The 20,638-nt window shown below is 44.1% G+C and overlaps 1 protein-coding gene across 1 annotated transcript; it reads right to left on the reverse strand.

The window, feature by feature from the left end:
* Positions 1–7,603: 7,603 nt before the first annotated feature.
* LOC140104670 (olfactory receptor 5V1-like) lies at positions 7,604–8,554 on the reverse strand. Its single transcript, XM_072128306.1, has one exon. It carries the CDS (start codon positions 8,552–8,554, stop codon positions 7,604–7,606), a length of 951 nt encoding a protein of 316 aa, XP_071984407.1.
* Between the last annotated feature and the right edge of the window lie 12,084 nt (positions 8,555–20,638).

Raw genomic sequence — 20,638 nt, forward strand, 5'->3', positions numbered from 1 at the left:
ATATGCCCCATTGACTCTATCTCATAAATTACTAAACTATCTCCCTTCTCTGTATATTCTTCTAATAGTGGATTAGATATCTCTCCCCATTTTTTAAAATTCCACCCACTCCATTACTCACAGAACACATGCAATCCTCAATAATAATCAGTGTGTCCTTTTGTCCCTCTCATTCCATCTATTACCCTTTTTAATATAACCTCTGGAACGCCTGATAAGTGTACAATAAACTGGAATCCATTCATGACCTTTTTCTAAAATTGATAGCCCTCGCTAGAACATGGATCCAGCAGGATGACTCTGCTTGTCCTGCTGCTCTGTCCTATGGTGGCCTACAATTCTCTCACTGCTCCAGAGCTAAGAATAGGCAAGTGTTGGCATACTCCTATCACCTTCACTTTCCAGGTCATTCCTCCTATTCTCTCTCTCACCTTCCCTTCTTTTGATGTCACACTAAAACTCCTTCACTCCTGATCTGTATCTTATTTGAAAAATTCTTCTTTTCCGCTTTATGGAATCTTCTGACTTATATCACTTACCAGAACCCATGTGCTGTTAATAATCTCCATCAAAACTTGTGACCAACAATGTTCCCCATCTCCTACTAACCGGGCTACCAACCACTATAACTATGTTCTCAGTAGTGTCTTTAAGTGATACCTGAAAGATCATATTCTACAAATTAGGGACGACCAAAGCATCAAAGATAAATTGTCGAAGGTTTTGAGGCAAAGACATAACTTTGTAGGATGTAGAACATGAGGCCTTAGCCATGACAAAAACAGACCACTTCAAATTCATCCTGATGGAGGTGATAAACCTTCAGACAATTTAGACAACCTTTTAAATACCTCTCACCAAAGGCTATGTCACATATCAATACAGAAACTAGGGGCATGAGCTGCAGAGATCGGGTCAGAGACACCAGAGATCTTAGGGAGTAGGGAGGTGCAGTTAATTACCGCTTCTCTCTTCTTTACTCCTTACAGCATCGCGCTGCAGTTCTATAGACCCGTCACGTGACGGTCTAAAGGGGTTAATCAGAGCTGCTGGGTCTAATTAGACCCAGCCAAGCGCTGATCAGAAAGACCAGTCGCAGGTGGTCGTTTCACCCTGTAACTGGGGCTCTTATAGATAAAAGGAGAAAAAAAAGGAAAATTAAAAAACAGTGAAGATGTCACCCAGGGGTCTTTTATGACCTCATGGGGGACATATAAAGTAAAAACACACATGCACAAAAAAATATTCATTAAAATATATTCCCATTTCCCCATGTAATAAAAAAAATCCCCCGTTACATAACAAAAACATCACCATAGCCGCCCTGTTTGCCCAAGACTATAGTACATAAATATTATACATATATGCATAATCTTATATATCAAAACGGCCATAACAATATAGGGAATTCAATAATAATGTTCATTTATAGTTATTTTGAAAATTTAAAAAACAATGTAGGATAAATGTTTAAACTTTTATCATGTGTTACCTGGCTCTATGTGTCCCCAAAAGAAACTGCAAAAAATTTTAATGTAGCACGCAAAAAAAGTTATGGTCCTTAAACCGCAGCTTATGAAAATTCACTAAAAATGTCACTAGAGCCTTTTCAGGCCTTTTATGACTTCATGGGAGACATATAAAGCAAAAGCACACATACACAAAAAAATTTAAAAACAAAACAAAATAGGGAATTCATTAATAACGTTCATTTTGAGTTATTTTGAAGACTAAAAAAAATAATGTACTATAAATTACAAAAAAAGTCCTTCTTCCACTTTTAACCCCAAATAAAACTAAAAATGAAAATAAATGTTTAAACTTTTATTATGTGTTACCTGGCTCTATGCGTCCCCCAAAAAAACTGCTAAAAATGTTAAGGTAGCACACAAAAACAAAAGTTTTAGCCCCTAACCGAAGCTTACGAAAATTCACTAAAAATGCCCGGTCATTAGAGCCTTTTCAGGCCTTTTATGACTTCATGGGGGACATATAAAGCAAAAAACACACATACACAAAAAAATATTAAAACAGAACAAAATAGGGAATTAATTTATAAAGTTTATTTTGAGCTATTTGAAGACTAAAAATAAAAATGAACTATTAATTGTAAAAAAAGCCTTTTTTCCAATTTTAACCCCAAATAAAACTAAAAATGAAAATAAATGTTTAAACTTTTATTATGTGTTACCTGGCTCTATGCGTCCCCAAAAGAAACTGCAAAAAAATTTAAGGCAGCACGCAAAAAAACAAGTTATGGTCCTTAAACCGCAGCTTACGAAAATTCAATAAAAATGCCCGGTCACTAGAGCCTTTTCAGGCCTTTTATGACCTCATGGGGGACATATAAAGCAAAAACACACATACACAAAAAAATATTAAAACAAAAGAAAATAGGGAATTAATTTATAAAGTTAATTTTGAGCTATTTGAAGACTAAAAATAAAAATGTACTACAAATTGCAAAAAAAGTGTTTTTTTTCAATTTTAACCCCAAATAAAACTAAAAATGAAAATAAATGTTTAAACTTTTATTATGTGTTACCTGGCTCTATGTGTCCCCAAAAGAAACTGCAAAAAAATTTAAGGCAGCATGCAAAAAAAATTTATGGTCCTTAAACCGCAGCTTACGAAAACTCATTAAATTTTTACAGAAAGTGATAAGAAATTAAATTTCACTAAATCCCCCTGGATGTGCCTATTTCATTATGACCAAAGACAGGACCATCTGACAATCATTACCCGTAGCAAATTATTATCTGCCAATCCCATTCTGCTACACTGATTGGACCAAACCCCCCCCCCCCCCCAAATTAGAGCAGATGATAGAGGTATATGACAAGGGTGACAAACTATGGGCATAAAACACCAATCACAGAGTCATATATTATACCTAAGAATGCCATAGTGGTCAAGGGGGAGGGGGAATAAGGAAAAATCATAAATAAATAATAACATTTTTACATTTTTTACATTTTAAGTAGGTTGAGGCCTAAGAAAAAAAATAAATGGCAGACTACATGCATAAAAATGGATTTATTTATGTATACATATTGCATATTACTGATAGACTTTACTAATAGAAGGAGATACATACAAACTTGAACATTCCCTTTAAAGGAAACCTACCACTACGGATCTACCCATTAAGGTAGATAGTAGGTACTATCCGGTGGTAGATGCATCTAACAAATGCCCCAGTAGCCCCAGTAGCCTCTTTGATCCTCCTACCCAGACATCTTCAGCGCGCAGGTACAAGGAGCTGCAAGGCCTTGTCCGTGAAGCCGGAGTGCTGTGCAAGGGCAGTAGCTCCGACTTTGGACCCGAGATCTCGCAGCCGCGGGCCGCACAACTCCGGCGGCAAGGACGAGTGCACATAGTAGCTGTGAGCCTACTCTCTTAGCCTCCATCAGGATTGGGCAATGAACCTTCCTCCACAAAAGGCAGGGGCTTCCAAAGCCAAAATCAAGTGAGAAGGTCTCCAGTTGTCTTAGCTCAGGGGCCCCGGGGTCAGTCCCTTCCAAGTTTCATCTTTTCTCATCCAGTCACTGTAATATGCCCCTAAGGACAGTTTAGGGCAAATGGATGACATGTTTAAGGCACCACATAATACACCACACCGCGAGACAGGGATCCGAGCTCAGGAGACAGTAACACAACGGATTAATTAGCACGGTCTTCCCGGGTCCTGCTCTCTGTCCCGGGATCCATAGTCAGAGCTGCTATTGTGATGCATATGATTCCCTTTCATTATATAGTTTTGAGGTATATACCTCTTCTTATTACAGAACGATTTTGGACAGGGAGGAATTTTTAGTTCTTCTTTAATTTATTTTATTTATGGTACAAACAATATACAATTCTATGTGTTCTTGTTTAACTCTAATAAAACAAATCCCCCCCCCCCCCCGTATACACATCATGTCCTCACTACACAGTAAGATCCCCTCATCTTAATGTTGGAGGGTAAATATGATATAGTGGGTATCAGCGAGACATGGCTGGACAGTAGCTATGACTGGGCTGTTACTATAGATGGTTATAGTCTATATAAATAATAGCCTACAAATGATCGTATAAATAAAAAAGGGGGGAGGCTCCTGATGGGTGGAGCTAACGGGAGGGAAAAATAAAAATAAAATATTACTATGGGTTTGTTATAAGGCTACAAATATAATGGAGGCAGCCGAGGAACTGCTGATAAGTGAAATGGATATGGCTTTAAAGCTCAGGGAAGTACTTATCATGGGTGACCTGCAGAAACTTGCAGGTCCTTGAAAGGTAGCAGGACCTGTAATTACCTCTCACAACTGGTCCTGGAGCCAACAAGAGGAGGGGCACTGCTGGACCTTATCCTAATCAAAATTACATGTTGGGGGGTACCTGGCTAATAGTGACCACAATATCATTGATTTTATGTTACACTTTACTAAGAGCGTTAGTGGAGGGGAAACAAACACTCTAAACTTCAGAAGGACAAATTTTCAGCAGCTAAGGGAAAACCTTATAGGCATAAACTGGGACAATGGGGGTCATTTACTAAGGGCCCGATTTGCGTTTTCCCGACGTGTTACCCGAATATTTCCGATTTGCGCCGATTGTACCTGAATTGCCCCGGGATTTTGGCGCACGCGATCGGTTTGTGGAGCATCGGCACCGGCATACACGCGACGGAAATCGGGGGGCGTGGCCGAACGAAAACCCGACGGATTCGGAGAAACCTCTGCATTTAAAAAAGGAAATTGTGTCACGGAGCTTGCACTCACCAGGATAGGATCGTGAACTTCAGTGCATTTCAGGGAACTTCAGCGCAGCAGCGCCACCTGGTGGACGTCGGAGGAACTGCCTTGATGAATCCAGGCCGGACCCGAATCCAGCGCAGAGAACGCGCCGATGGATCGCGAACGGACCGGGTAAGTAAATCTGCCCCAATGTTCTCAAAGATAAAAGCACCCCCGAATATTTGGACTTTTTCACAATCTAAAAAAGGCCTGCAAGAAACACAAACCATATGGGAAAAAGCATAAGAGGAACAAGAAAAAGCAAATGTGGTAACTGGTCTTGTAAGGAAAATAATAAGCGAGAAAGGTGTTTAAGGTGCTAAAACACAAAGGTAACGATGAGGTGTTATAGGATTAAAGACAGAAAAATAAATCCTGTAAAAAGCAGATACATGCTGTAAAATATTGCCAGGGAGAGCAAAAATAATCTCAAATTATGTTTCAAGTATATAAATGATAAGAAACTAAAAATGGAGAGTGTGGGCCCTCTGAGGAATAACATGGGAGTCATGGTGGAAGAAGATGAGGAACAGGCCAATCAACTGAATGTCGTCTTCTCAACTGTCTTAAGAATCCCCTGGTGGAAGGCACGAGGTGAAATTATGTAAATTCTCTGTGGAATGTCAACAGTTTAACCCAGGAAGAGGTACGGTGCTGCTTCACAACCACTAAGATAGACAGATCACCGGGCCCAGATGGAATACACCCCCGGGTTCTGCATGAACTATGTACTGTGAAAGACAGACCGTTACTTACCAATATACAAAAAAGGATCAAAAAGCGATCGTAGAATCTACAGACCTGTGAGTCTAACTTCTGCTGTGGGGAAAATATTTGAGGTGTTTTCTATCCTGCAGTATCTCACTGTACATAACCTTATAATCCACCATCAGCATGGATTTATCGGTCCTGTTAGACTAATCTGATTGGCATCTATGAAGACCTGGGGGTATTGGTGGATAGTAACATAATTTTAGTGACCAGAGCCAGGCGGCTGCTACTAAAGCAAATAAAATGATGGGAATAGATTGTCATGATGAGGACATAGTTTTGCCCTAATACAAATCACTGGTCAGACCACGCATGGAATATTGTGGACAGTTTTGGGCACCAGTGTATAAAAGTAGAGCTGGAACGGGTGCAGAGGAGAGCGACCAAGATTATAAGGGGAATGGTAGGACAAGAATACAACAACAGATTACAAAATTTGGGATTTAGAAAAAAGATAGCTACAGGGAGACCTCATTACAATGTACAAATAGCTGAACGGACAGTACAAGGATCTCTCCAAAGATGCTTTTATATCTAGGCCTGTGACCAGGACAAGGGGGCATCCTCTACACCTAGAAGATATTCTACCATCACCATAGACAGGGGCATGCTCTACATCTAGAAGAGAGGCGGTTCTACCATTACCATAGACAGGGGGCATCCTCTACACCTAGAGGAGGTTCTGCCATCACCATAGACAGGGGGCATCCTCTACGCCTAAAGGAGAGATGGTTCTAAAATCACCATAGATTGGGAGCATCTTCTACACCTAGTGGAGTGGAGGTTCTACAATCACCATAGACAGGGCCATTCTCTACGCCTAGATGAGAGGGTCATCTACCATCACCATAGACAGGGGGCATCCTCTACACCAAGTGGAGAGGAAGTTCTACCATCACCATAGACAGGGCCGTCCTCTACACCTAGAGGAGAGACGGTTCTACCTTCACCATAGAGAGAAGGAATCCTCTACACCTAGAGGAGAGGAAGTTCTACCATCATCATAGACAGGGGCATCCTCTACACCTAGAGGAGAGGAGGTTCTACCATCACCATAGACAGGGGGCATCATCTACACCTAGAGGAGAGGAGGTTCTACCATCATCATAGACAGGGGGCATCCTCTACACCTAGAGGAGAGGAGGTTCTACCATCACCATAGACAGGGGGCATCCTCTGCACCTAGAGGAGAGGAGGTTCTACCATCACCATAGACAGGGGCATCCTCTACACCTAGAGGAGAGGAGGATCTACCATCACCATAGACAGGGGGCATCCTCTACACCTAGAGGAGAGGAGGTTCTAACATCACCATAGACAGGGGGCATCCTCTACACCTAGAGGAGAGGGGCTTCTACCATCACCATAGACAGGGGACATCCTCTATACCTAGAAGAGAGGAGGTTCTACAATCACCATAGAGAGGGGGAATCCTCTACACTTAGAGGAGAGGAGGTTCTACCATCATCATAGATAGGGGCATCCTCTACAGTCTACACCTAGAGGAGGTTCTGCCATCACCTTAGATAGGGGACATCCTCTACACCTAGAAGAGAGGAGGTTCTACAATCACCATAGACAGGGCCATCCTCTACGCCTAAAGGAGAGACGGTTCTACCATTACCATAGATTGGGAGCATCCTCTACGCCCAGAGGAGAGGGGGACCTACCATCACCATAGACAGGGCCGTCCTCTACGCCTAGAGGAGAGATGGTTCTACCATCACCATAGACCTGGGGCATCCTCTACGCCTAGTGGAGAGGAGGTTCTACCATCTCCATAGACAAAGGTTCTTTACTGTAAGAGCAGTGAAACTATGGAACTCTCTGCCACATGAGGTTGGTATGGTGGACAGGCCTGGAGGATTTTCTGGAAAGCAAAAATATCTCGCGTTAAGGGGAAAATACATTTTTTTTATTTCCTAAAGGCTGGACTTGATGGACTTGTGTCTTTAATACTTAATACTACGATATACATATCATGTCCTGACTACACAGTAAAGCCCCTCCCCTCATATACATATTATGCCCTGACTCTCCTATGGAAAAGTTCATCTCCTTGTAGCGGTGACTGGATGCAGCCGGTGTATGTGTAACGCTCTCTGCAGTGCGGCCTTCAGGTCTTTACTCCTCAGGCTGTAGATTAAGGGGTTCAGTAAGGGGGTGATCAGTGAGTAGATCACAGTGACCACTCGATTCAGTGTAAGGAGATTACTTGTGTTTGGGACAAGGTAGATAAAAGTTACAGATGAATAGAATATGAACACCACAGTCAGATGAGACGTACAGGTGGAGAAAGCTTTACTCTTCCCATCACTGGTGCCAATTCTGAGCACTGCCCTAAATATTCTGACATAGGGGTAAAACGTTGTAATAAAGGCAACAATGCCAAGAGCGCTGCCTACAATTAGCATGACTATAATATTGATTGTTGTATCAGTACAAGATATCAGGAGCAAATGTGGAAGATCACAAAAGAAATTCTGGATGAGGTTGGGACCGCAGAAGGTCAATCTTCTCAAACATAAGGCAAAAATGGTGGGAGCAAAAAAACCAGAAGACCAAACCAAAGATACCAACTGGGAGCACTTACTCCAAGACATGATCTGAGAATAATGGAGAGGACGGCAGATGGCTACAAACCGGTCATAAGACATGGAGGCCAACAAGAAACCCTCTGAGCCCACAAAATATACCACAAAAAACATCTGTGCTATGCAGTTTTGGAGGTAGATGGACCAGTGTTTGGTGCTCATAGCAAAGAGCAACTTTGGAGCAGTGACTGATGAATAAGACATGTCCAAGAAAGCCAAGTTACCAAGAAAGAAATACATGGGTGTATGAAGATGAGCACAAGTAACAACTAGAAGGATGATGAGGAAGTTGATGGAGACAGTCATCAGGTAGATGAGGAGGAAGAAGATGAAGAGGACATGGATGACCTTTTCATTATCAGATGGACTCAGGAGAAGAATGCTGGTGATGGATGTTTGGTTCTTCATGAGTCTGGAGAATTTTCAAAAGTGAATAAAATTGTAAATGAAAAGTTTGAAGAATTTGACGGAATATGTGTGTAAACCTTGATAGATACAATTACTTGATGCTAACAGCGTTCCTCGCCTTATATGTCATCAATTCTCCCTGGAGCATAAGCAACAGAATACCCAAACCTCTTCTCCGCACATCCAGGAATAATGTAATTGTGTCTCAGGACATCAGTTTTAATAGTTGCTTCTAGAGAAGAATTTTGTAGACTAATAATAACCACCACATGACTTCTCTGGAATTACACAGACTGTTAAGGTCAGTTTACATGGTGGATCATGACACAATGTTTTTGGCAAGTAAAAATGTGGAAAGATTACTTCCCTTTGAAAGCAATAGGACACCTCTGTCTTCATTATCTACTGATGCAAAAAGTAAGCGACATGCCCTGAATTATTGGTTGAATATAGGACATGTCAATCCAAATCCTTGTCTGACGATCTGACCCAGGACTTTTCTGGTAAAGATTTGTTGAGATGATCTGTTTGGTGCATATTTAATGGCTATGAGGTGATAAGTGCGGGACTTGGTCTGGCTTCCCTTATTTTGTTACATCTTTATATCCCTTGATATTATCTTTATATTGGGATTTGTACCGCTCTCGACTAAGTGTCTTCTTATCTGATTATTTCCGTTTCTGTGCCAAAACCTTTGTATTGTTGTTATTGTGTGGCAATCCAACATCTAGTATCCGTTCAGGACTCATAGGTATTTTCTGACTGTTCTGTTTTTACTGCATTGGGAAATATAACTCTGTGGTATCATTATTTTTATTTTAGTCATGGAGATACTGTTATTTACTTGCATATTTGTTCCACATTGTTATGTGGTCGGCAATTCCAGGTGGTGAATGAGGTCACCCATGGAATTATGTGGTGCTGAGGATTAAGCGCAGGGACACAGGTGATGTAAGTAGAAACCAGAAACTCACATTTATCTCCGCCTGGAATGCAATCATTAACTGGGTGTAAAGAGCAGATGGTAGAGAGTTCAGAGGGCATGAGAAATGGGTCCCTGGAAATGTGGACCCAGTTTGTAACTGGGGATCTTTAACTGAACATACCTGGAGGACAGCCGCACTACGTCTCCTGGAGAAAAGATGGAAGGAGCCCTGGATTTCTTATGAGCCTGAATTTTGGTGCGGCGGATACCCGAAGCAGAGACTGACGAGTCTGTTTCTCAGATGGATTTAAAGTCTTCTACCAACTCTTCCACGGTAGGGACATCAGCAGACACTGAGAGAGGTAGGGGTGGACGTGAATGTCTCCCATACACAACAAATAAAGGTATTGCACCGGCAGACTCAGAGTCCAGGGAGTTGTAGGAGAACTCTGCCCATGGCAGCAGAGTAGACCAGTCGTCCTGTCGGGTGGAGACTAAATGCTGGAGATAGAAGCCTAGGATCCTAGACTGAGGGTGATATGCTGAAGGAAAGTCCAATTTTCTGCACAGAGAACTCCAGAACCGGGAAACACCTGGACCCCACGGTTGATACAATATGCGGGGGGAAAGGGGGGAAATAAGCCCAAAGATGTAGGTGAATGGCAAGCTGGCAACACGAACAAGCGTTCGGTTACCACCCAGATGACGGTATTACCCAAGGAAGATGGGAGATTGGTGTTAAAGTCCATTGCCATTTAAGCTGATTTAAGACCAGATGGCTTGTTTCGGGTACAGGAAGTGCAGGAGCCCACAAAATTCAGTACATCCTTGACCAGATCTGGCCGCCAGTAGAACCGGGAAATGATAGCGACAGAGTGCTGCACCCATGGATGCCCAGCCACAAAGTCAGTATCTTCTTCCGCAGAGTAGGTCGGAAGTTGCTGAAGGTCCACTGGAGCAGCAAGAAAAACGGTTCAGGAGGAACTAGTTCTTCCCCAACTACATCAGAGGCAAGAGAGAAGGCCTTAATATTTTTCTCTGCAAGATGAAAGTGTATCATATAGTTGAATAGGGAGAAGAAAAGGGATCAACAAGCCTGTCGAGGATTGAGACGCTGAGCGGTCTGGAGATAAAGGAGATTCTTGTGGTCTGTGTAGATACACACTGGATGATGAGCTCCCTCCAGCAGATAACGCCATTCTTCGAAGGCTAGCTTTATGGCAAGAAGCTCCCGATTGCCTATGAAATAATTCCACAATGTGGCAGAGAAGATCTTGGAGAAGAAGCTGCAAGTGAGGGATTGACCTTTGGGCCATTTCTGGGTGAGAACGGCTAGCAGGAACAGTCTCTCCGTATCAGGGCAGTTGAGAAGAGAAGCAGAAGCATAGGCAGACTTCAACTTGGAGAAAGCTGTCGAAGGCCAGAGCTTTGGGTTAGCGTTTCTCTTAGTCAGCGGGACGATGGGAGACACGAGAGAGGAGACATACGGTATAAACTGCTGGTAGTAGTTAGTGAAGCCCAGGAACCTCTGAATAGGACGTAGTCCTACTTGACGAGGCCACTGAAGTACTGTGAGGGTCCATCAGAAGTCCCTTGTCAGAGATGTTGTACCCGAAGAAAAGAAGACTCTTTTGAGGAAACTGGCACTTCTCGGGTTTGGCGTAAAGGCAATTGGCTATTAGACGTCTGAGGACTTGCCGCATGTGGGACTGGTGGGACTGGTAGAGAACACCAGGATTTCATCGAGGTAGACCACGACACAGATATATGACACATATCTAAAAATGTCATTGACGGACTGGAGCGTTACAGAGCCCAAATGACATGACCAAATACTTGAAGTGCCCATCTCGACTACTGAAGACGGTCTTCCTCTCATCGCCTTCCCGGATATGGATAAGGTTATACGCCCCACGAAGGTCTAGTTTGGTAAGTGATCAACGGCAATGGGTAGCGGTTATTCACGGTGATCTTGTTAAGGCCACAATAGTCTGTGCAGGGGTGGAGTGACCCATCCTTTTTGAGAATCTTGCACTGGCAGGAGAAGAGAATTTCCTCTCTGAAGGTTCTTCAAGTAGGCAGACAAACCCACAGTTACATGCACAGAAAGAGGATACACGCAACCCCATCGGGACCTGCCCGGCAATAGGTCTATAGGGCAGTTGTAAGGACGGTGCGGTGGCATAGTCTTTGCTTGCTTTTCTGATAAAACATCAGCAAAGTCCCTATATGGAGCGGGAGACCCACCAGTGGCTTGGAGGACATCAGAGAAGACATGAAGACGGGGCAAGGTACCCTCGAGCTGCATGACTGGCAGTCCAGTCCCCAGAGCAGAACTTCACCGGTCAGCCAGTTGAGCACAGGTGCATGGCACTGCAACCATGGAAGACCCAGAAAAACAGACAATGTAAACCAGGTTGGCAAGAAAAACAAAGTCTCTTCTTGTGCAAGGCTCCCACTTGCAGACAAAGGGGCTCAGTGCGGTACCGGACTGGGTCCTAGAGAATCTGCCCACTGACAGAGGAGGTGACCAGCGGCTTCTCGAGATGGACCACAGGAAGATGATGCTGAGAGACCAGGGCAGCATCCATGAAATTTCCTGCAGAGCTGAAATCTATAAAGGCAGAGACTTGACCCTGATTACCTGTCCTAGAGCTGAATAAGACAGGCATGTTTAGATGTGTAGAAGTTTTGTTCTTACCTAGGGATACTTCTCCCAAGTACCCTAGGTGCGTGGGTTTCCCAGACGCGTTGAATGGACTGGACATAATTAAAGGAAGTGCTCCGGGCTGGCACATTACCTGCATGGGCTCCTCTGCAGAAGACACGGAAGATGGCTGAGGTAGCCTTGGAAGACTAGAGCCAGGCTGGGCAGATGTTGGGTCCTGACTTGCAGTTGTTCCAGACATTACTCCACAGAGCATTTAGTAAACCTGACGTCAGTCTGAGTGGCCAGAGAGATGAGATCACTCAGCGTAGATGGCAGGTCCCTTGCAGACAGGGCATATTTTATCTGACCAGACAGTCCTTTTTTAAACTTAGCAAGCAAGGATGCATAATTCTAATCCAGCTTGGAGGCTAAAGTACAGAACTGGACCACGTAGTCTCCAACAGAGGAGTCTCTTTGACCCAGGTTCAGCAGTGCGGTCTTGGCAGGAGATGTCCAGGCTGATCCTCAAAGAAGGAGCAGAATTCTTTGCCTGTTCTGTGGCAAACTGTGAAGGCATCAGTGTAAGGAGCACTGGGTTATGAAGCGCCTCACCGTTATATTTGCTTGGTAAAGAATGACACAGCCTGGGTTCAGAAGTTGACAAGACAGCCGTAGTAACAGAAGGTACCATGGGTACTGGACGCTGGTGCTGGGTAAATGGCGGTGATTTGTCCAAGTTGTTGACCTTGAATAGCAACTTGTTGAGACTGTTGAGCCACAATGGTGGTAAGATTAGCCAGGTTTTTTGGCTGCCTGTGGCTTCATGGCCACCACCTCTTCATCCAAAGTCAAAGTATCACTTTCACCCATTTCGGGTCTAGGACCCCTTCCTTCACTCATTCTACCACTGAGCCCATCTTTCTCAGTCTGCACATAACAGAAAGCCCCAGCCATTTGCAGTTGTGTCTCATCATTATCATCATCATAGGTCTCTTCTGACAGTCTACTGCCCACACTCTTATCGTCCAATAAAAATTCTTAGGAATATTGTAACTCACTTTCTTCTACTGGAGCAGGTGGATGGGCCACAGAATCCCAGCTAGGAGAGTCTTTAAACAGCATGAGTGACTTCTCCATGACCTGTGAATAAAACAGCTTTTCTACTTTGAAGAGGATGAGGTGGAGGGCTCTGCACTTCCAACTGAGGATAAGTGAGGCAAAGATAATCCCACTGAAGTTAATGCACATGTCTGCCATGTAGTTGATCAATGCCTAAGGTTTGTGTGGACTATTAGGGTCTACCAGTACACACTACCTGTCCTGGTCCCTACTTCCACCACAGGAACTCGAAGCAGACAGAGAGAGGACACATCCTCTCCATGGTGCACATGTATCATTAATGTATTAAGGCACACTATTCACAGAGAAAAGTACATTTACAATCAAGGTGTTACTCTTCTCTACACACTGACAATAGCACCTCTATGATCTATGTATTATTCACTGACAACAGCACTTTTAGGACTTATGTATCAGTGCAAGCTATTCACAGGAGCAACTTTACAATCAAGGTAGTGAATACTAGACCTTCACCAGCATCAGATATGGCACATAGTACTAGGATGCAGAACAACTTGTACTGAAGGGTTGGTGTTCCCAGTACAATTACTTGGTGGGAAAATTGGACACATGGCATGAGCTTGCCCGCTATACCTTGTAGTCCTTGTAGTGCTATCCTGCCCTGTAGTGTGTGTTCAGAACCACTGGGAGTGTTATGATAGTCAAGAGGATCCACCTGTCCACAAGCAACGTGGATATCCTCACATTCATTAAGGTGAACCAGACATGGATCCCACAAAACTTTTCTGTGCCTGTTCTGTAAGGGGGTGATTAACTACTGGCATTAATCACGACAGTTAACCTAAAGATGCTGCAGTTGAACCCAACCTCAGCCCCTAACAGTGCATTACAAGGATGCCGATTGGCGCCCTATGTGATGTCATCAGAGGGAGCCAATACATTCCGAGAATAACTGAGAATCTGTTAAAAAGAGCCTGCCATTAAGCAATCTAAATTACAAGAGAAAAGTAGATTTAGGACCGGCACTCCATACGGCTAAAAATGTTGAACTTTAATACAAATCCATTAAAAGTACAGTACACATGGCGTTGAGCCAAGAGACCTACGCGTTTCGAACTTATAAATAAGGTTCTTAGACCATGACTAAGAACCTTATTTCTACGTTCGAAACGCGTAGGTCTCTTGGCTCAACGCCATGTGTACTGTACTTTTAATGGATTTGTATTAAAGTTCAACATTTTTAGCCGTATGGAGTGCCGGTCCTAAATCTACTTTTCTCTTGGAATTAATCACGGGTCTCCCGCCAGCCCTTCTTTGGGATCCGAGCACCGGACCTCACAGACCAGTTCTTCTCCTCATACCTGTATGGTTCCACGTGAGTGAGCGATTCGCTCAAAGTTTGGTTGTATTTAATCTAAATTACAGTCTGCTGCAGTCAGACAGTAATACAAAAGCCGCATATTTACAGTTTTATTTCAGTATATTTAATGAGCGATAAGAATCCATGTTGAAGAACCATAGAAGGCCTGAAATGATAGTTAAAAATAAAGGTAAAAAGTAAAAAATATATAAATAAAAAAATTTACAAATATAAAAATTCTAATTATCTACATTTCCCTAGAAAACATTTAAAACAAACAAAAAGGCAAAATCAAAAGCATGTTAGGCATCCTATGTCCCAAAATGTCCAATTTATCAACATATAAACAATATAAACAGTGAAGCCCAAAAAATCCATAGCAAGAAAGCTTGAGTGGCCCTCACCGTAACAGGGCCGATGTTCATCTTTATTTAGTAAACTTACAACAACAAGTGAGTAAATCACAGAGGGAAGGGAGGACTCCATGGACAGCAATGGGTGTTTCTGAATCAAAACTTTTTCACCATTTTGAAAAATTTTAATAAATAAAGATCAAAAGGTTGTAAAGACTCCCTTTGTATAAACATCAACAAAACAGGACAGACCCTTTAAATACACTGGCCAGATTTATCAAAAGTTGTGCAAACTGTACAGAGGGCAACAGATTTACTATTGCTGGTGCACGTTCTTCATGAATCTGATGCCTCCTGCACTGCCCCGATAGAGTGCACCAACTTTTTTGGTGCACCTCTAACATAGGGCGTGGTAGACATTTCTGTCGTACTCTGCATGATAAATGTGGCACACGGCCCGACTGTACACAGGGACACCCATTTCAGTGCAGAATTCCTGATGATGCATGCGTGGTGCATGGTGCCCCTGTATCTTTGAAGCCGGCCTGCTTGTTCCTAGCTATCTCCTCAGTACACTACGCCCTGTTCCCCACGTCACCACCAGCTCACTCCCAATGGCAGCGCATGCGCAATGCACCTGTAATGTGCGCACACTGCACTATGAAGAGCTAGGAGGACGTGCATCAATGTGAACTGAGGACTACCGCCATTGGGTATGGGCAGGCAGTGACGTGGAGATGAGGGCAGGGTGGAGGGACAGTGTGGTTGTGCACCTAGGTGGTTAGATGACAGAGAGGAAGCGGGGAGAGCACGGCTGGATCCAAGAACTCTCCAGACCTCCCTCATAATTCAATTGAGAAAAAATAAAGATGTTTTTACGGCACAGCAGAATCATACGGAAACCTCTAAAGAATCATTGGCCGGCCTATATTACCGGCTCTAAGGTATTTTGTGAGGTTTATAATGGAGGTTTATGATGACAGGTTCCCTGCGGACATATATCTTTATTTTTGTGTGGTTTTTTTCTTTCCTTTTTGCCTTTTTGCAACTGTACAGTGAAACTTTTGCTGTCTTTTCTCCAGTGCACCTTTGTCTGCACCTTGAGCCCCCTATGATATTTCTAGTCATTTCTCTTTTATGTCCTTATTAGAGATGAGCGAACATGCTCGTCCGAGCTTGATGCTCGGTCGAGCATTAGGGTACTCGAAACTGCTCGTTACTCGGACGAATACTTCGCCCGCTCGAGAAAATGGCAGCTCCCGCCGTTTTGCTTTTTGGCGGCCAGAAACAGAGCCAATCACAAGCCAGGAGACTCTGCACTCCACCCAGCATGACGTGGTACCCTTACACGTCGATAGCAGTGGTTGGCTGGCCAGATCAGGTGACCCTGGGATAGACTAGCCGCTGGCCGCGCTGCTCGGATCATTCTGTCTCTGGATGCCGCTAGGGAGAGAGCTGCTGCTGCTCAGGGAAAGCGTTAGGGTGTTCTATTAGCTTACTGTTAGGCAGGAGTGATTCTCAAAGAACCCAACAGCCCTTCTTAGGGCTACAATAACGTTCTACTTTTTTTATTTTAATTTGCATCTTTTACCATTTTGTGAGGAATTAGCAGGGGGACTTGCTACCGTTGTGTTTAGCTCTTAGTGGCACACATATCCATAGCAAAGACCGAAGTGGGAAAATTCAGTAGGGGTTGGATTTCTATTAGGCAATAACTCAGTGTCATCTCATCTGGCATAGTACTGTGCTTCCTTTGATACTTGGCTAGAAAATAGCCATAGGAGAATACAAACAGCTTCTTGAAGCCTACAGTAGCGTTCTATATATTTGATTTCTGGTTGATCTGCTGGTGACTGTAGTTTCTGCAGTGCATGTACTTGCCAATTCTGAGCAATTTGTAGTGAGACTTGCGACCGCTGTGTTCTGCGCTTAGTGGCGCACATATCCATAGCAAAGGCTGAAGTGGCAAAATTCAGTAGGGGTTGGATTTCTATTAGGCAATAACTCAGTGTCATCTCATCTGGCATAGTACTGTGCTTCCTTTGATACTTGGCTAGAAAATAGCCATAGGAGAATACAAACAGCTTCTTGAAGCCTACAGTAGCGTTCTATATATTTGATTTCTGGTTGATCTGCTGGTGACTGTAGTTTCTGCAGTGCATGTACTTGCCAATTCTGAGCAATTTGTAGTGGGACTTGCGACCGCTGTGTTCTGCGCTTAGTGGCGCACATATCCATAGCAAAGGCTGAAGTGGCAAAATTCAGTAGGGGTTGGATTTCTATTAGGCAATAACTCAGTGTCATCTCATCTGGCATAGTACTGTGCTTCCTTTGATACTTGGCTAGAAAATAGCCATAGGAGAATACAAACAGCTTCTTGAAGCCTACAGTAGCGTTCTATATATTTGATTTCTGGTTGATCTGCTGGTGACTGTAGTTTCTGCAGTGCATGTACTTGCCAGTTCTGAGCAATTTGTAGTGAGACTTGCGACCGCTGTGTTCTGCGCTTAGTGGCGCACATATCCATAGCAAAGGCTGAAGTGGCAAAATTCAGTAGGGGTTGGATTTCTATTAGGCAATAACTCAGTGTCATCTCATCTGGCATAGTACTGTGCTTCCTTTGATACTTGGCTAGAAAATAGCCATAGGAGAATACAAACAGCTTCTTGAAGCCTACAGTAGCGTTCTATATATTTGATTTCTGGTTGATCTGCTGGTGACTGTAGTTTCTGCAGTGCATGTACTTGCCAATTCTGAGCAATTTGTAGTGGGACTTGCGACCGCTGTGTTCTGCGCTTAGTGGCGCACATATCCATAGCAAAGGCTGAAGTGGCAAAATTCAGTAGGGGTTGGATTTCTATTAGGCAATAACTCAGTGTCATCTCATCTGGCATAGTACTGTGCTTCCTTTGATACTTGGCTAGAAAATAGCCATAGGAGAATACAAACAGCTTCTTGAAGCCTACAGTAGCGTTCTATATATTTGATTTCTGGTTGATCTGCTGGTGACTGTAGTTTCTGCAGTGCATGTACTTGCCAATTCTGAGCAATTTGTAGTGGGACTTGCGACCGCTGTGTTCTGCGCTTAGTGGCGCACATATCCATAGCAAAGGCTGAAGTGGCAAAATTCAGTAGGGGTTGGATTTCTATTAGGCAATAACTCAGTGTCATCTCATCTGGCATAGTACTGTGCTTCCTTTGATACTTGGCTAGAAAATAGCCATAGGAGAATACAAACAGCTTCTTGAAGCCTACAGTAGCGTTCTATATATTTGATTTCTGGTTGATCTGCTGGTGACTGTAGTTTCTGCAGTGCATGTACTTGCCAATTCTGAGCAATTTGTAGTGGGACTTGCGACCGCTGTGTTCTGCGCTTAGTGGCGCACATATCCATAGCAAAGGCTGAAGTGGCAAAATTCAGTAGGGGTTGGATTTCTATTAGGCAATAACTCAGTGTCATCTCATCTGGCATAGTACTGTGCTTCCTTTGATACTTGGCTAGAAAATAGCCATAGGAGAATACAAACAGCTTCTTGAAGCCTACAGTAGCGTTCTATATATTTGATTTCTGGTTGATCTGCTGGTGGCTGTAGTTTCTGCAGTGCATGTACTTGCCAATTCTGAGCAATTTGTAGTGAGACTTGCGACCGCTGTGTTCTGCGCTTAGTGGCGCACATATCCATAGCAAAGGCTGAAGTGGCAAAATTCAGTAGGGGTTGGATTTCTATTAGGCAATAACTCAGTGTCATCTCATCTGGCATAGTACTGTGCTTCCTTTGATACTTGGCTAGAAAATAGCCATAGGAGAATACAAACAGCTTCTTGAAGCCTACAGTAGCGTTCTATATATTTGATTTCTGGTTGATCTGCTGGTGACTGTAGTTTCTGCAGTGCATGTACTTGCCAATTCTGAGCAATTTGTAGTGGGACTTGCGACCGCTGTGTTCTGCGCTTAGTGGCGCACATATCCATAGCAAAGGCTGAAGTGGCAAAATTCAGTAGGGGTTGGATTTCTATTAGGCAATAACTCAGTGTCATCTCATCTGGCATAGTACTGTGCTTCCTTTGATACTTGGCTAGAAAATAGCCATAGGAGAATACAAACAGCTTCTTGAAGCCTACAGTAGCGTTCTATATATTTGATTTCTGGTTGATCTGCTGGTGACTGTAGTTTCTGCAGTGCATGTACTTGCCAATTCTGAGCAATTTGTAGTGGGACTTGCGACCGCTGTGTTCTGCGCTTAGTGGCGCACATATCCATAGCAAAGGCCGAAGTGGCAAAATTCAGTAGGGGTTGGATTTCTATTAGGCAATAACTCAGTGTCATCTCATCTGGCATAGTACTGTGCTTCCTTTGATACTTGGCTAGAAAATAGCCATAGCAATAGGATAGCATTGTTTGGTTTTAAAAACTCAAAAAAAAACAAAAAACACAAAAAAAAAAAAAAAACACAAAAAAAAACAAAAAAAAGTAAAAAAAAAAATAAAGTTATAACTCTCATTTTAAAAATGTTTAACCCGAGGGCTAGGGGTAGAGGACGAGGGCGGGGACGTGGGCGTCCAACTACTGCAGGGGTCAGAGGCCGTGGTCCTGGGCGGGGTGAGACACCACCTGCTGATGAGGGAGCAGGGGAACGCCGCAGAGCTACACTCCCTAGGTTCATGTCTGAAGTTACTGGGACTCGTGGTAGAGCACTGTTGAGGCCAGAACAGTGCGAACAGGTGATGTCGTGGATTGCTGACAATGCTTCGAGCAATTTGTCCACCACCAGTCAGTCTTCCACGCAGTCCACCCATGTCACCGAAATCGCCACTCCTCCAGCTCCTGCACCTCAGCCTCCTCCCCCCCAGTCTGCCCCCTCCCAGGAAAATTTGGCATTTGAACCGGCATACTCTGAGGAACTGTTTTCTGGACCCTTCCCACAGTCACAAACCACTTGTCCGGTTGCTGCTGAGCAATTTTCCGATGCCCAGGTTTTCCACCAGTCACAGTCTGTGGGTGATGATGACCTTCTTGACGTAGTGGAAGTGTGTAAAGAGGTGTCCGACGATGAGGAGACACGGTTGTCAGACAGTGGGGAAGTTGTTGTCAGGGCAGGAAGTCCGAGGGGGGAGCAGACTGAGGGATCGGAGGATGATGAGGTGACAGACCCAAGCTGGGTTGAGAGGCCGGGTGAACACAGTGCTTCTGAGACGGAGGAGAGTCCTCGACCTGAACAGGTTGGAAGAGGCAGTGGTGGGGCCAGACGGAGAGGCAGGGCCAGAGCTGGTGCATCAGCGCCACTGTCAACTAGTGAAGCTCCCGTGGTGAGGGCTCTTGCGGCGAGGGCTAGATCTTCAGAAGTGTGGAGGTTCTTTAAGGAAACACCGGATGACCGACGGACTGTGGTGTGCAACATTTGCCAAACCAGGCTCAGCAGGGGTTCCACCACTACTAGCTTAACTACCACCAGTATGCGCAGGCATATGAATGCTAAGCACCCCACTCAGTGGCAACAAGCCCGTTCACCTCCGGCCGTGCACACCACTGCTCCTTCCCCTGTGTCAGCTGCTAGTCAGCCCCCTGCCCAGGACCCTGCCACAAAAACCCCATCGTCGCCTCCACGATCCTCCACAGCATCCACCAGCGTTCAGCTCTCCATACCCCAGACGCTGGAGCGGAAACGCAAATATAGTGCAACCCACCCGCACGCCCAAGCCCTTAATGTGCACATCT

The sequence above is a fragment of the Engystomops pustulosus genome, chromosome 10 (genome assembly GCF_040894005.1).
Source record: "Engystomops pustulosus chromosome 10, aEngPut4.maternal, whole genome shotgun sequence".
In the NCBI taxonomy this organism is placed as follows: domain Eukaryota; kingdom Metazoa; phylum Chordata; class Amphibia; order Anura; family Leptodactylidae; genus Engystomops; species Engystomops pustulosus.

Bases quoted from the DNA above. Each gene is read 5' to 3' on its own strand.
- LOC140104670 (XM_072128306.1), bottom strand. From the start codon at position 8,554: ATGAAGAACCAAACATCCATCACCAGCATTCTTCTCCTGAGTCCATCT.